The sequence below is a fragment of the Lissotriton vulgaris genome, chromosome 3_1 (genome assembly GCF_964263255.1).
Source record: "Lissotriton vulgaris chromosome 3_1, aLisVul1.2, whole genome shotgun sequence".
NCBI lineage: Eukaryota > Metazoa > Chordata > Amphibia > Caudata > Salamandridae > Lissotriton > Lissotriton vulgaris.
This window is the reverse complement of record NC_141689.1, coordinates 316206068-316218698: the sequence shown is the minus strand read 5'-3', so window position 1 is coordinate 316218698 and position 12631 is coordinate 316206068. Positions and strand designations below refer to the sequence as shown.

At 49.2% G+C, this 12631-nt stretch overlaps 1 protein-coding gene across 2 annotated transcripts in view; it reads left to right on the top strand.

Moving 5' to 3' along the window:
- C1QTNF3 (C1q and TNF related 3) overlaps nt 1-3456 on the top strand; it is a 514740-nt gene extending 511284 nt beyond the window's left edge. For both annotated transcript variants that reach the window (XM_086962927.1, XM_086962929.1), the window contains exon 6: nt 2801-3456. In XM_086962927.1, coding sequence (XP_086819053.1) covers nt 2801-2960 — 160 coding nt within the window. In that variant the 3' untranslated portion in view covers nt 2961-3456. The remainder of the gene's footprint in view (nt 1-2800) is intronic.
- Nucleotides 3457-12631: the final 9175 nt, after the last annotated feature.

Here is a 12631-nt window from a genome sequence, read left to right as displayed (position 1 = left end):
GTGGGTATGGGTTATAGGGTGCCAGGGGGGAATTTATGGTTCAGGGTGGGTATGGGTTATGGGGTGCCGGGGGGAGTTTATGGTTCAGCATGGGTATGGGTTTTGGGGTGCCAGGGGTAATTTTAGGGTTTAGGGCAGGTGTGGGTTTTGGGATGTCAGGGGGCTATTTTAGGGTTCAGGGTGGGTATGGGTTATGGGGTGCCAGTTGGGAATTTATGGTTCAGGAAGGGTGTGGGTTATGGGTTGCCGGGGGGCATTTAAGGTTCAGCATGGGTATGGGGTTTGGGGTGCCTGGGGTAATTTTAAGGTTCAGTGTGGGTTTTGAGGTGCCATGGGATTAATTTTAGGGTTCAGCATGGGTATGTGTTTTATAGTGCCAGGGATCATTTTAGGGTTTAGGGCAGGTGTGGGTTTGGGATGTCAGGGGGCTATTTTAGGGTTCATGGTGGGTATGGGTTATGGGGTGCCAGATGGGAATTTATGGTTCAGCATGGGTATGAGTTTTGGGGTGCTTGGGGTAATTTTAAGGTTCAGGGTGGGTTTGGATTTTGGGGGGCAAGGGGGAATTTATGGTTCAGCATGGGTATGGGTTTTGGGGTCCAAGGGGTAATTTTAGGGTTTAGGGCAGGTGTGGGTTTTGGGATGTCAGGGGGCTATTTTAGGGTTCAGGGTCGGTATGGGTTATGGGGTGCCAGCGGGGAATTTATGGTTCAGGGTGGGTATGGGTTATGGGGTGCCGGGGGGGAATTTATGGTTCAGCATGGGTATGCGGTTTGGGGTGCCAGGGGTAATTTTAAGGTACAGGGTGGGTGTGGGGTTTGGGGTGCCATGGGATTAATTTTAGGGTTCAACGTGGGTATGTGTTTTATAGTGCCAGGGGTAATTTTAGGGTTTAGGGCAGGTGTGGGTTTTGGGATGTCAGGGGGCTACTTTAGGGTTCATGGAGGGTATGGGTTATGGGGTGCCAGATGGGAATTCATGGTTCAGCATGGGTATGGGTTTTGGGGTGCCTGGGGTAATTTGAAGGTTCAGGGTGGGTATGGGTTATGGGTGCCGGGGGGAGTTTATGGTTCAGCATGGGTATGGGTTTTGGGTGCCAGGGGTAATTTTAGGGTTTAGGGCAGGTGTGGGTTTTGGGATGTCAGGGGGCTATTTTAGGGTTCAGGGTGGGTATGGGTTATGGGGTGCCAGTGGGGAATTTATGGTTCAGGAAGGGTGAAGGTTATGGGTTGCCGGGGGGCATTTAAGGTTCAGCATGGGTATGGGGTTTGGGGTGCCAGGGGTAATTTTAAGGTTCAGGGTGGGTGTGGGTTTTGAGGTGCCATGGGATTAATTTTAGGGTTCAGCGTGGGTATGTGTTTTATAGTGCCAGGGGTAATTTTAGGGTTTAGGGCAGGTGTGGGTTTGGGATGTCAGGGGGCTATTTTCGGGTTCATGGTGGGTATGGGTTATGGGGTGCCAGATGGAATTTATGGTTCAGCATGGGTATGGGTTCTGGGGTGCCTGGGGTAATTTTAAGGTTCAGGGTGGGTTTGGATTTTGGGGGGCAAGGGGGAATTTATGGTTCAGCATGGGTATGGTTTCTGGGGTGCCAGGGGTAATTTAAGGTTCAGGGCGGGTATGGGTTTTGGGGCTCCAGGGGGGTGATTTTAGGGTTCAGGGTGGTATTGGGTTTTGGGGTGCCAGGGGGTAATTTTAGGGTGTGGGGTGGGTATGGGTTTTGGGGTGCCGGGGAGGGATAATTTTAGGGATAGGATGGGTATGGGTTTTGGGGTGCCAGGGGAAATTATAGATTTCAGGGCGGGTATGGGTTTTAGGGTGTGAGGGGGTTAATTTTAGGGTTCAGCGTGGGTATGTGTTTTGCTGTGCCTGGGGTAATTTTAAGATTCAGGGTGAGTATAGGTTTTGGGGGGCAATACATCAAACTAACAAAAAGGTGTGCTTTAATTGTCCAGTTTCAAATGCAGAATTCACCACATTTTTTTCTCAGCTTGACCAGAGCATTAACCGATCCTGATTATCTGCCATTTTAACTCCGCCCCATTGATTTACATTAGCCACGCCCCTTCATCTGCCATGTTAGCCCCCCCGAAATTAGGACCTAGTTGCGCCCCTGCCTGCCCTAATCACTAAAAAAATACCCTCAGGAATAGCCATCTTAAAAATAATCCTTATTACCTTAACAGCACGACGACGAAGCAACTCTTGAAAGAGGAAGCGGAAGAATCTCTTTGCTCCTCATAAGGACGCCAAGAGCCTTGACCACGCAGGTGCCTTTACCATTGTCACCTGCATATGGCCACACCATGTACATTGCGTGGTGAAGGTTATGCGTGGTAAGAATATATGCGTGGTAACGGCTGCGTGGTAAAGGCCGTGCGTTGTAAAGGCTGTTTCCCGTTTTATAGCAGTGCTACAATATTAGCCCCCTGTAACAAAAGCGGAATCGGTGAGTCTCACTAGCTCCTCCCACACCCCCACCCCGCTTTTTAGCCCAGTTGAGTCGCAGTCTGCTAGGTCTGGTTGCTGTTCCCCGTCCAGCCGTGGTTCCCATAATCCTTTGCGGTTATTCCCCTTTTTGGAAAAAAAATCTCATGTTTGCTGGATTTTAGTGCAGAGATAACCGCAGAAATAAGAGATTCTGGCTCCTGGGTATCCTCACGTCCAAGTTTTGTAAACTCATAGCGAGGGCTAAAACAACTTTACAAGGGTAATGGCATTTAAGCACTTCTATGACGTCCCCTGTATATTTTGTCGACTGATTGAAATGAGAACTAAATTGCGAACCCTTCAATTTCAGCTACGAAGCAAAGGGTCATCAGGACACCGCGGGAAACAGCGCCGTGCTGAAGCTGGCCAAGGAGGACGAGGTGTGGCTGCGCATGGGCACCGGGTCTCTGCACGGGGACCACCAGCGCTACTGCACCTTCGCCGGGTTCCTGCTCTTCGAAAGCAAATAAGTCGAAAGCCCCGTCATGCGCACTCCAGCTTGACACGAGCTCATTGACACGGTCACAAAATTATGTACACGCCCGAAGTGAGGAAATCTAATCACGCAAATGAATGGTCCAAACATATCGAAAAACAGGCACATTGCTTTGTGCCAATATTTCCTCCTGGGAAACTAACCATTTGTATCTTTGCATGTTATTATTTCTTATAGTAACACATGAATCTGCATTGCTCCTCCTGCCTCAGGAAGGTGTGTTTGTAATGAGTTGGTATATTCTGTTATGAATTGTGATACTGAAAACTGAATGCACCGTATTTTTTGCTGTCACCTTGGAAGTTTTTATAATCATGAAATTTAACTCAGAAAATGTGGAATTAAAAATAATTTGCACTTAGTTACCTTTGGACTGCTTTCATAAAAGTTATGTTTTCAGATTATTGTTAAATGTTTCGCTCTCATTTTCTGGGATTAAAGCAGGTAAGACATCCTGTAACTTTAAATGACCCTTTCTGTATCTTCGAGTCATTCATGAACAATTATAATGAATCTATATCCTGCCTGCAGCTGAGCTTTTTTTGTATGGTGTTTGTTATGTCCAATATTTCACCAAAGAGCATTGACACGTCTCCTTATCTCAATGTTGTTCCCAGGTCTCACAAACAGGCCACTGACTCTAAAGCCATATAATGCACTCTGAGGTGATGTGCCTCAGACAAAGACAGTTGTGGATCATTCTTGCCCTCCCAGAAATGGAATGAAGTACTTATTTCTTCAGAACTCATTACGCAAATTGCAAAGCATGGTCTAACGCAGTGTGGGTGAGGCTGTGTTTCTGTGCACGCTCTGGAAGTGAGTGGGGTCCATAGGAATTCTGGCTGTGGCAGCTATTGTTGAGCTGGTTATGGTTTTTGATTTCTTCCTTTAGATCAATATACTTCATGAATATTTCCATCTGTTTATTGGCTGCCTTTGTTGACTAGACCTAATATTTCCAATGAACATAGAACATTCTTAGAAATCTGCTTGCTGACTGGATGGCTATGTTGTCTATCTCAGTTGTCTCCTCTTGATTTAATGGCTTTCCTTCCAATTCTTGTGTTTATTCCAAACAGGAGCATTTCTGTCTCACAGTGTCCCCACAGGATAGCTTGTACTATTCGACTGCTGTCATTGCTTGCATGCAAGGAACAGCATCATTCCTTTTTGCCATATGCTCCATGGGAGTGCCAGAGCTTTCTCGCTCTCTATCACATGCATGGGCATCCGCAGAAATGTTTCCAGGCTGGCAACATTTTAACTTCATCACCATCCTCCGACATGATTGAGCACAAGTATTAAATACATTTAAAAAAATCTAATAAGACAAAGAGCTTAAATAAACAAAGAAATCCATAGGCAGAAGAGAAAAATCTTGTGAGGCGCCAACTCAGACAACCTGACAAGTAATAAAATAGAGGGAAAACTAAAAATGACCGGAAAAAAACAAATGCAAACAAAACAGGTGATGGACCGAATGTGGATCAATGTCACACATTCACCCCAGTCCAAAGATCTGGGCCCAAATCCATCGTTTTTTTGCACTCCACACCACCCTGGGTTAGACAATGGCGATATGCAAATCAGCTCTGACCCTGTGCCCCATGGGAACAGTCCAGTCCGAACTACAAAAGCCATGTCCTTCCCAGAACGGAATCAAGCATCCGAGGACCGGACCGGTTTCGAGGTAACACCTCTCATCAGCCCGGCTAGCTTGACTCCAGTGGTGTGGAGTGCCTGGGACCCACGTCTGAGCATCCCCAGTGCACTTATGGCGGCAATTGCAAACAAAACAGGTGATGGACCGAATGTGGATCAATGTCACACATTCACCCCAGTCCAAAGATCTGGGCCCAAATCCATCGTTTTTTTGCACTCCACACCACCCTGGGTTAGACAATGGCGATATGCAAATCAGCTCTGACCCTGTGCCCCATGGGAACAGTCCAGTCTGAACTACAAAAGCCATGTCCTTCCCAGAACGGAATCAAGCATCAGAGGACTGGACCGGTTTCGAGGTAACACCTCTCATCAGCCCGGCTAGCTTGACTCCAGTGGTGTGGAGTGCCTGGGACTCACGTCTGAGCATCCCCAGTGCACTTATGGCGGCAATTGCAAACAAAACAGGTGATGGACCGAATGTGGATCAATGTCACACATTCACCCCAGTCCAAAGATCTGGGCCCAAATCCATCGTTTTTTTGCACTCCACACCACCCTGGGTTAGACAATGGCGATATGCAAATCAGCTCTGACCCTGTGCCCCATGGGAACAGTCCAGTCCGAACTACAAAAGCCATGTCCTTCCCAGAACGGAATCAAGCATCCGAGGACCGGACCGGTTTCGAGGTAACACCTCTCATCAGCCCGGCTAGCTTGACTCCAGTCCATCACCTGTTTTGTTCGAAAAAAAACAAAAACATTCTATATCAGGTTGATGCGGTTCTGGAGCATGGGTACTCACAAACTTTCTCTCAGGGGCCAAATTTACACTGTGGTTTGTGGCCGAGGGCCGCACTGGTGGGGGCGGGGTCAGGGAGGAAGGGGGGTGGGGCTAGAGCAACAAAAAAACTATGACCATGAGGTTGAACACAGGTCCCTGCAGCGGACGCCTTCATCTGCTGAGCCACCAGACCCGGCATACACACATCTTTCTTTCTCTCTCTCTCTGTCTGTCTCTCTGTCTCCCTCCCTCTCTCTCTGTCTCCTTCCCTCTCTCTCTGTCTCCCTCCCTCTGTCTCCCTCCCTCTCTATCTCTCTCTCTCCCTCCCTCTCCCTCTCTCTGACTCCCTCTGTCTCACTCACTCTGTCTATCTCTCTCACCCTCCCTCTCTCTCACCCCCCCTCTCTCTCTCCCTCTCCCTCTCTCTCTCCCTCTCTCTCCCTCTGTCTCTCTCCTCTCCCTGTCTCCCTCCCTCTCTCTCCCTCTCCCTCTCGCTCCCTCCCTCCGTCTCTCTCCCTCCCTCCCTCTCTCTCCTCTGTCTCTCTCCCTCTGTCTCTCTCCCTCTCCCTCTCTCTCCTCCCCTCTCTCCATCCCTCTCTCTCCATCCATCTCTCTGTCTCCCTCACTCTCTCTCCCTCTCCCTCCCTCCGTCTCTCTCCCTCCCTCTTTCTCCCTCCCTCCCTCCCTCTCCCTCCCTCCCTCTCTATCCCTCCCTCTCTACCCCTCCCTTTCCATCCCTCGCTATCCCTCCCTTTCTCTCCCTCCCTCTCTCTCCCTCCTTCTGTCTGTCTGTCTCCCTCCCTCTGTCTGTCTGTCTGTCTCCCTCTGTCTGTCTCCCTCTGTCTGTCTGTCGACCTCCCTCTGTCTGTCTGTCGCCCTCCCTCTGTCTGTCGCCCTCCCTCTGTCTGTCGCCCTCCCTCTGTCTGTCGCCCTCCCTCTGTCTGTCTCCCTCCCTCTGTCTGTCTCCCTCCCTCTGTCTCCCTCCCTCTGTCTCCCTCTCTCTCTCTGTCTCACAGTCTCACTTCCTTTGTCTCACTCCCTCTGTCTGTCGCCCTCTGTCTGTCGCCCTCTGTCTCCCTCTCTCTGTCTCCCTGTCTCTCTCTCTCTGTCTCCCTCCCTCTGTCTCCCTCCCTCTGTCTCCCTCCCTCTGTCTCCCTCTGTCTCCCTCCCTCTGTCTCCCTCCCTCTGATTCCCTCCCTCTTTCTCCCTCCCTCTGCCTCCCTCCCTCTGTCTGTCTCCCTCTGTCTGTCTCCCTCTGTCTGTCTCCCTCCCTCTGTCTCCTGGTCTCCCTCCCTCTGTCTCCCTCCCTCTGTCTCCCGTCCTCTGTCTGTCGCCCTCTGTCTGTCGCCCTCTGTCTCCCTTCCTCTGTCTGTGTCCCTCCCTCTGTCTCCCTCCCTCTGTCTCCCTCCCTCTCTGTCTCCCTCCCTCTCTGTCTCCCTCCCTCTATGTCTCCCGATCTCTTTGTCTCCCTCTCTCTATGTTTCCCTCTCTCTATGTCTCCCTCTGCCTCCCTCTGTTTCCCTCCCTCTGTCTTCCTCTCTCTCTGTTTCCCTCTCTCTCTGTCTCCCTCCCTCTGTCTGTCTCCCTCCTTCTGTTTGTCTCCCTTCCTCTGTTTGTCTCTGACTGTCTCCCTTTATCTGTCTCCCTGTCTGTGTCCCTCCCTCTGTAGCCCCCTTCTTCTTTCTGTTGCCCTGTCTCCCTCCATCTGTCTCCATCCCTCTCTCTCTCTCTCTCTCTCCCTCTGTCCCCCGCCCTATCTGTCCCCTGCCCTATCTATCTCCCTCTCTCTGTCTCTCTCTCTGTCTCCCTCCGTCTCTCTCCCTTGTATGTCCCTCCCTCCCTGTCTCCTTCCCTCTGTCTCCCTCCCTCTGTCTCCCTCGCTCTGTCTTCCTCGCTCTGTCTTCCTCGCTCTGTCTTCCTCGCTCTGTTTCCCTCTCTCTGTGTTTCCCCCTCTGTCTGTCTCCCTCCCTTTGTCGGTCTCCCTCCCTCTGTCTGTCTCCCTCCCTCTATCTGTCTCCCTCCCTCTGTCTGTCTCTCTCCCGGTCTGTCTCCCTCCCTCTATCGTGCCCGCTCCCTCTGTCTGTTGCCCTCTGTCTCTCTCCCTCTGTCCCCAGCCCTATCTGTCCCCCGCCCTATCTGTCTCCCTCTCTCTCTGTCTCCCTCTGTCTGTTTCTGTCTCCGTCCCACAGTCTCCATCCCTCAGTCTCCGTCCCTCAGTCTCTGTCCCTCAGTTTCCATCCCTCTGTCCCCCTCCCTCTCTGTCTCCCTCTCTCTCTGTCTCCCTCTCTCTCAGTCTCCTTCTCTCTCGGTCTCCCTCTCTCAGTCTCTCTCTCTCTCGCTCGGTCTCCCTCTCTTTCCTTCTGTCTCGGTCTCTCTCTGTCTGTCTCTGTCTGTCTCCCACCCTGTGTCTCCCTCTATCTGTCTCCCTGTCTGTCTGTCTCCCTCCCTATGTCGCCCCTTCCCTCTGTTGCCCCCTTCCCTCTGTCTGTCTCCTTCTGTCTGTCGCCCTCTGTCTCCCTGCCTCATTGTGCTTATACAACACTTATCTATAATAATGTCCCCCCCTCACTCTTTCACTATCTTCTCTCGTCAATTATTTCTCACTCTTTCCTCTCCCCCTCTCTGTTTGCCTCTACACCCCACTCCGTCTCTTATTTTTCCTTTTGGCTCTGTCTCTCTCTTTTATCTCTCCTCTGCTCTTACGTCTCCCTCAGCCTCAACATGGAGGGTTAGTTACATTTTTCCACTACAACATTATCAAAATCGAATTGTAATTTTTTTTCGTTTTAAGTCACATTGTTCTTAAAATGTAGTTATTTCAGTCCTTAGTGTTTTTTCCGGAGTATTTCCACTCTTAGCTGTATTAGCACTCTCCCCATTGCACAAATTCATAGCAATGAAACTTTCAATTTCAACCCGGTCTGTCACTTCACAGTTTTTAAACTAAGAATGTTGGCACTAACCCCGCTCCCCAAACGACGCCCCCACCCACGCCCCTTAGCTTTATATCTGATCGTTGTGGCCTGCTGTGAGGGACTAAAGCTCACGGCCCCTGCTAATTGTGCTGCTTGAAAGCATCAGCAGCTCCCCAAGAACTCAACGTCATCTCCTGAGGCCTGGGATGGGTGTAGATGCTCCATGCTGTGTCTCCTCTGCCGGCCCGTTGTCATACTGCCCATGGCAATGGAACTGCTGCCTTTGTGACCTGCTGGGACTCACACTCGGGCCATACTGTGCAACCTTTCAGGTGTCGCCCCAGCAGGAAAGTCGGCCCAGGTATGTGGGCCCATCCTCTAGAACCTGGCCTCGATCCAGGGGGGGCAAGCGTCCCCTCTTGCCCCCCCCCCTGCGGACGCCCATGATCACATGTGCTGTTCCCCCACTTCCCTCGCTGTCCCTATTGCTTTTCCTCTCTCTCCTACATGGCTGCTTCACCGCCCCTCCCCATCGAGCTCATTTAAAAAAAAAAAAGCCCAGTTGTCGTTCTGTTGCTTTACTATCCCTCTGCGCTTGTGGCCCTATCCCCCATCAATCTCCATATTTTAGATAAAAATCTATATTTTTGTAAATAATTTTTGCTTTATCATTCAAGCTTGGTACCCAACCAAGATTTATCGACTATTTTATTTCCCATGAAGGCCAGTATCAGGCAGTCCTTTGGTCAAAGGAGACTTATCCAGTAAAGAAATGCAAACCTTTTTAAACAAGTAGGTGCCTCTGAAAGGCAGGTTTGGTTGGTGTAAAGTCAGCTCACAGCGATGTTACAAAATATTCCAGTCAGTGTAGGGGTAAAATCACTTCTGGACCCACCATAATTGGTAGCTTACCAGTAAAATATAGTTTTGCAGTACAGTTCAAGAATCTCCCATTATATCCAGTTGGCACAATTAGCATCTGGTTTTCTGACATAGAAAAAGGGCTTGTCATGTTTTAGGCTGATTTACATTGCTTTATCAATGTGAATACTATACGTTTAGATGCACTGTCCAAATGTTTACATAATAAAGATGTTTCAGTGTATTGCTCCCCCCAGTAAAATATAGTTTTGCAGTACAGTTCAAGAATCTCCCATTATATCCAGTTGGCACAATTAGCATCTGGTTTTCTGAAATAGAAAAAGGGCTTGTTATGTCAACGCTGATTTACATTGCTTTATAAATGTGAATACTATACGTGTAGATGCACTGTCCAAATGTTTACATAATAAAGATTTTTCAGTGTATTCTCAGTTTTTTAATCACTGATTTGCTCCTCCCATCTAAATGCATGAGATCTTGAGCAGTAGATGCATGTCATCTGTTGTCTACTTATGAGTATGAGTATAATGAGTATGAAGAGTATTTCTATAGCGCCTAACTACCCGGAGGCCTCCTAGCGCTTGCAGAAAAGGAGAAGGGATACGTTCGTCTTCACCACTAAGAGGGCATTCCAAACAGGTGAGTTTTTAGGAGCTTGCGGAAGATCGATAGGTTGCTGTTCCCTCGTATAGCTTGTGGAAGAGAGTTCCACAGTTTGGCCGCCGTGAATGAGAAAGAGCGTCCTCCCCATCTTGCCTTCCTTATTTTCTTGGTGGTGGCCAGAGGAAGGGAACTAGAACGTAGAGCTCTAGGTGGCATGTAAGGTGTTAATAGTGAGTGCAGAATTGATGGACCGGACTTCCACATGGCTTGGTGCGCCAGGCACATTGCCTTAAATTGTATTCTGGCTGCCATGGGCAGCCAGTGTAGCTGTCGTAGGGCTGGTCTTGCTGATTGACGCCGTGGAACCTGCAAGAGCATCCTTGCTGCACTATTCTGGACCACCTGCAGTTTGTTGATTGTGATCTGAGAGGCTCCCAGATACAAGATGTTCCCATAGTCCAGCCGGGACAATATAAGTGCCTGGATCATTCTCCTTCTAGCCTCAAATGGAAGAAGGGGAATAATTTTGCGGAGCATTCTTAGCAATCCATAGCAAGTTGATGAGAGCACGGTGGGCTGGTGTCCAAAGTTGAGGGAATTGTCAAGCCAAATGCCCAAGCTCTTTATTTGTGGCTTTGGAGATGGTGCAGGACCCAGACATTGTGGCCACATGGGGACAAGGGCAGTGGGGGAGGGATTACCCAACACCATGATCTCTGTCTTGTCTCCATTGAGCTGAAGGTAGGAACGTTCCATCCACTTGGCCACTGTTTCAAGGCAGGGAACCAAGGTGCTGGATGAACCATTAACGTGGCGGAGAGATACCACTAACTGGGTATCGTCTGAATAGCTGACGATTTTAATGCCAAATGGATGGATAATCCTCGCCAGCGGCCTCATGTATACATTAAAGAGCGTTGGGCTTAAGGCCGAGCCCTGTGGAACTACACATTCCAGAGGTAGGCTAGAAGAGGCCACATCCCGCTCGAAAACCTGGAAGTGGCGGTTGCTGAGGAAGGAGGAAAACCATGCCAGTGCAGCGCCTGTTACTGCGACACTCTCAAGTCGGTCGGCCAAGATGGTATGATTGACCGTGTCGAACGCTACACTTAGATCTAAAAGAATGATGGCAGCCATTCCCCCCTTATCCACCAACTTCCTTGCCTCTTCTGTTACCATCAACAGAGTGGTCTCCGTCCCATGCTGAGGATGGAAACTGGTCTGCGTGGCATCTAGCAAGTTGTTAGATTCTAGATGGTCGACCAGGATGTTATTATTATGTTTCTCCAACAGCTTGCTCAGACAGGGCAGAAGCGAGATTGAACGGTAGTTGGTGAGGTTTGATTGATCCAGACTGGGTTTTTTCAGTAAGGCTCTAACCATCGCGCACTTCCACTGTGAGGGGACAGTGCTGGTTGTTATTGAAGAGTTTAATATCTCCATGATTGTTAAATGGATGGAGTCCATTACTGCCACAAGATGTTGAGGTGGTGCAGGGTCCTACGGGTAACCCGACGACACCCTGCCAATGACCTGGTCTAGCGTATCTACGTCCAGATGACAGAGTTTTTCCAGCACTGTTGCCTGGATCTGGTCCGTTGCCTCAGTTTCATCTCGCTCGGACTGATTAAGGGAGAAGGTTGTAGAGATGGCTTGAATCTTTTGTTGAAAGAACACTGCTAATTTATTGCAGCGTGTCAAAGCCCCTCCCCTTGATGGAGATATTTGAGGCGGGGAGATCAAGGATTTTGCTATTCAAAACATTTCTTTTGGCGAGTTGGCAGCTGCACTGATTTTCAATTCCTAAAAGTGAGCTTGAGCAGTTTTAATCTCAGTTTTATATAGCCTGATGGCTTTCCTATTCCTTCTTGTGCTGAGTGGGATCCTGTCTCCAGGCCCTTTCTGATTTCCGACAAGATTGTTTTAAAACCCTGAGTTCAGAACTGAACCAGGGGGCAGCTTTTTTCCTAATCTGTTTATGTATAATGGTCTTGGGGAGAGTTTTATCAAGTTTATTAGGCGCTTTAGAAATTTCCTTAATAATAATAATAATTCCATATACCATGGGAAGAGCCTGATTAATCTCAGGATCATTCCCAGTCTGCAGCCACGTTTTGGTAAAAAACAGGACATCTAGTTTGTATTCATCAATTAATAGTGCTATTTCAATACAGTGTTTTGGGAGAGACCAGCAGTTAAGCAAAGCCAAGTTTCGTAGTGTGGTGACTGAAAAGTCTCGGTCTAAGTGATCTGATGGCTTAAAGTGCTGATGGCAGTAGCGACAGTATAGAGGGTGTTTAGCTCGATTTAGAACAGGACTGCATTCTATTTTACTACCTTGTCTCAGTTCATGCAGATTGGCGGAACTATATTTTATGGGACTGCCAGTACAAGGGCCAGGGTTTGTGGCCCCTGGACCCGGCCGGGCGCAGACGGGCTTGGCTTTGGCGCGCCTTTCGCGCGCGTCCGCTGCGCGTTGTTGTCATTGTCCAATGTAGATGAGGATATTAGGAAGCTGAAACATCAACCTCTCAAGATGGCCACCCGAGCATGGCCCAACCAGGAAGTGACTAACGCTGCAATCTCCCTCCACTCAAGCAGCACAGCAGCTGTGGTGGACCGGGGAGTAGCGAGCAAGTGAGTGTCACAGATTAAAACTTAGTTACAAACAGTGCTTTTAAAATTCTATGGCTGTCAATTCTATAAATCGCGTTTGGGGCTAGCGCAGTAAGACAGGCAGTATCTCCTTTCCTTTACCTGCGCGTCGGCGCGAATGCAAGATTAAAATAATCCGGGATG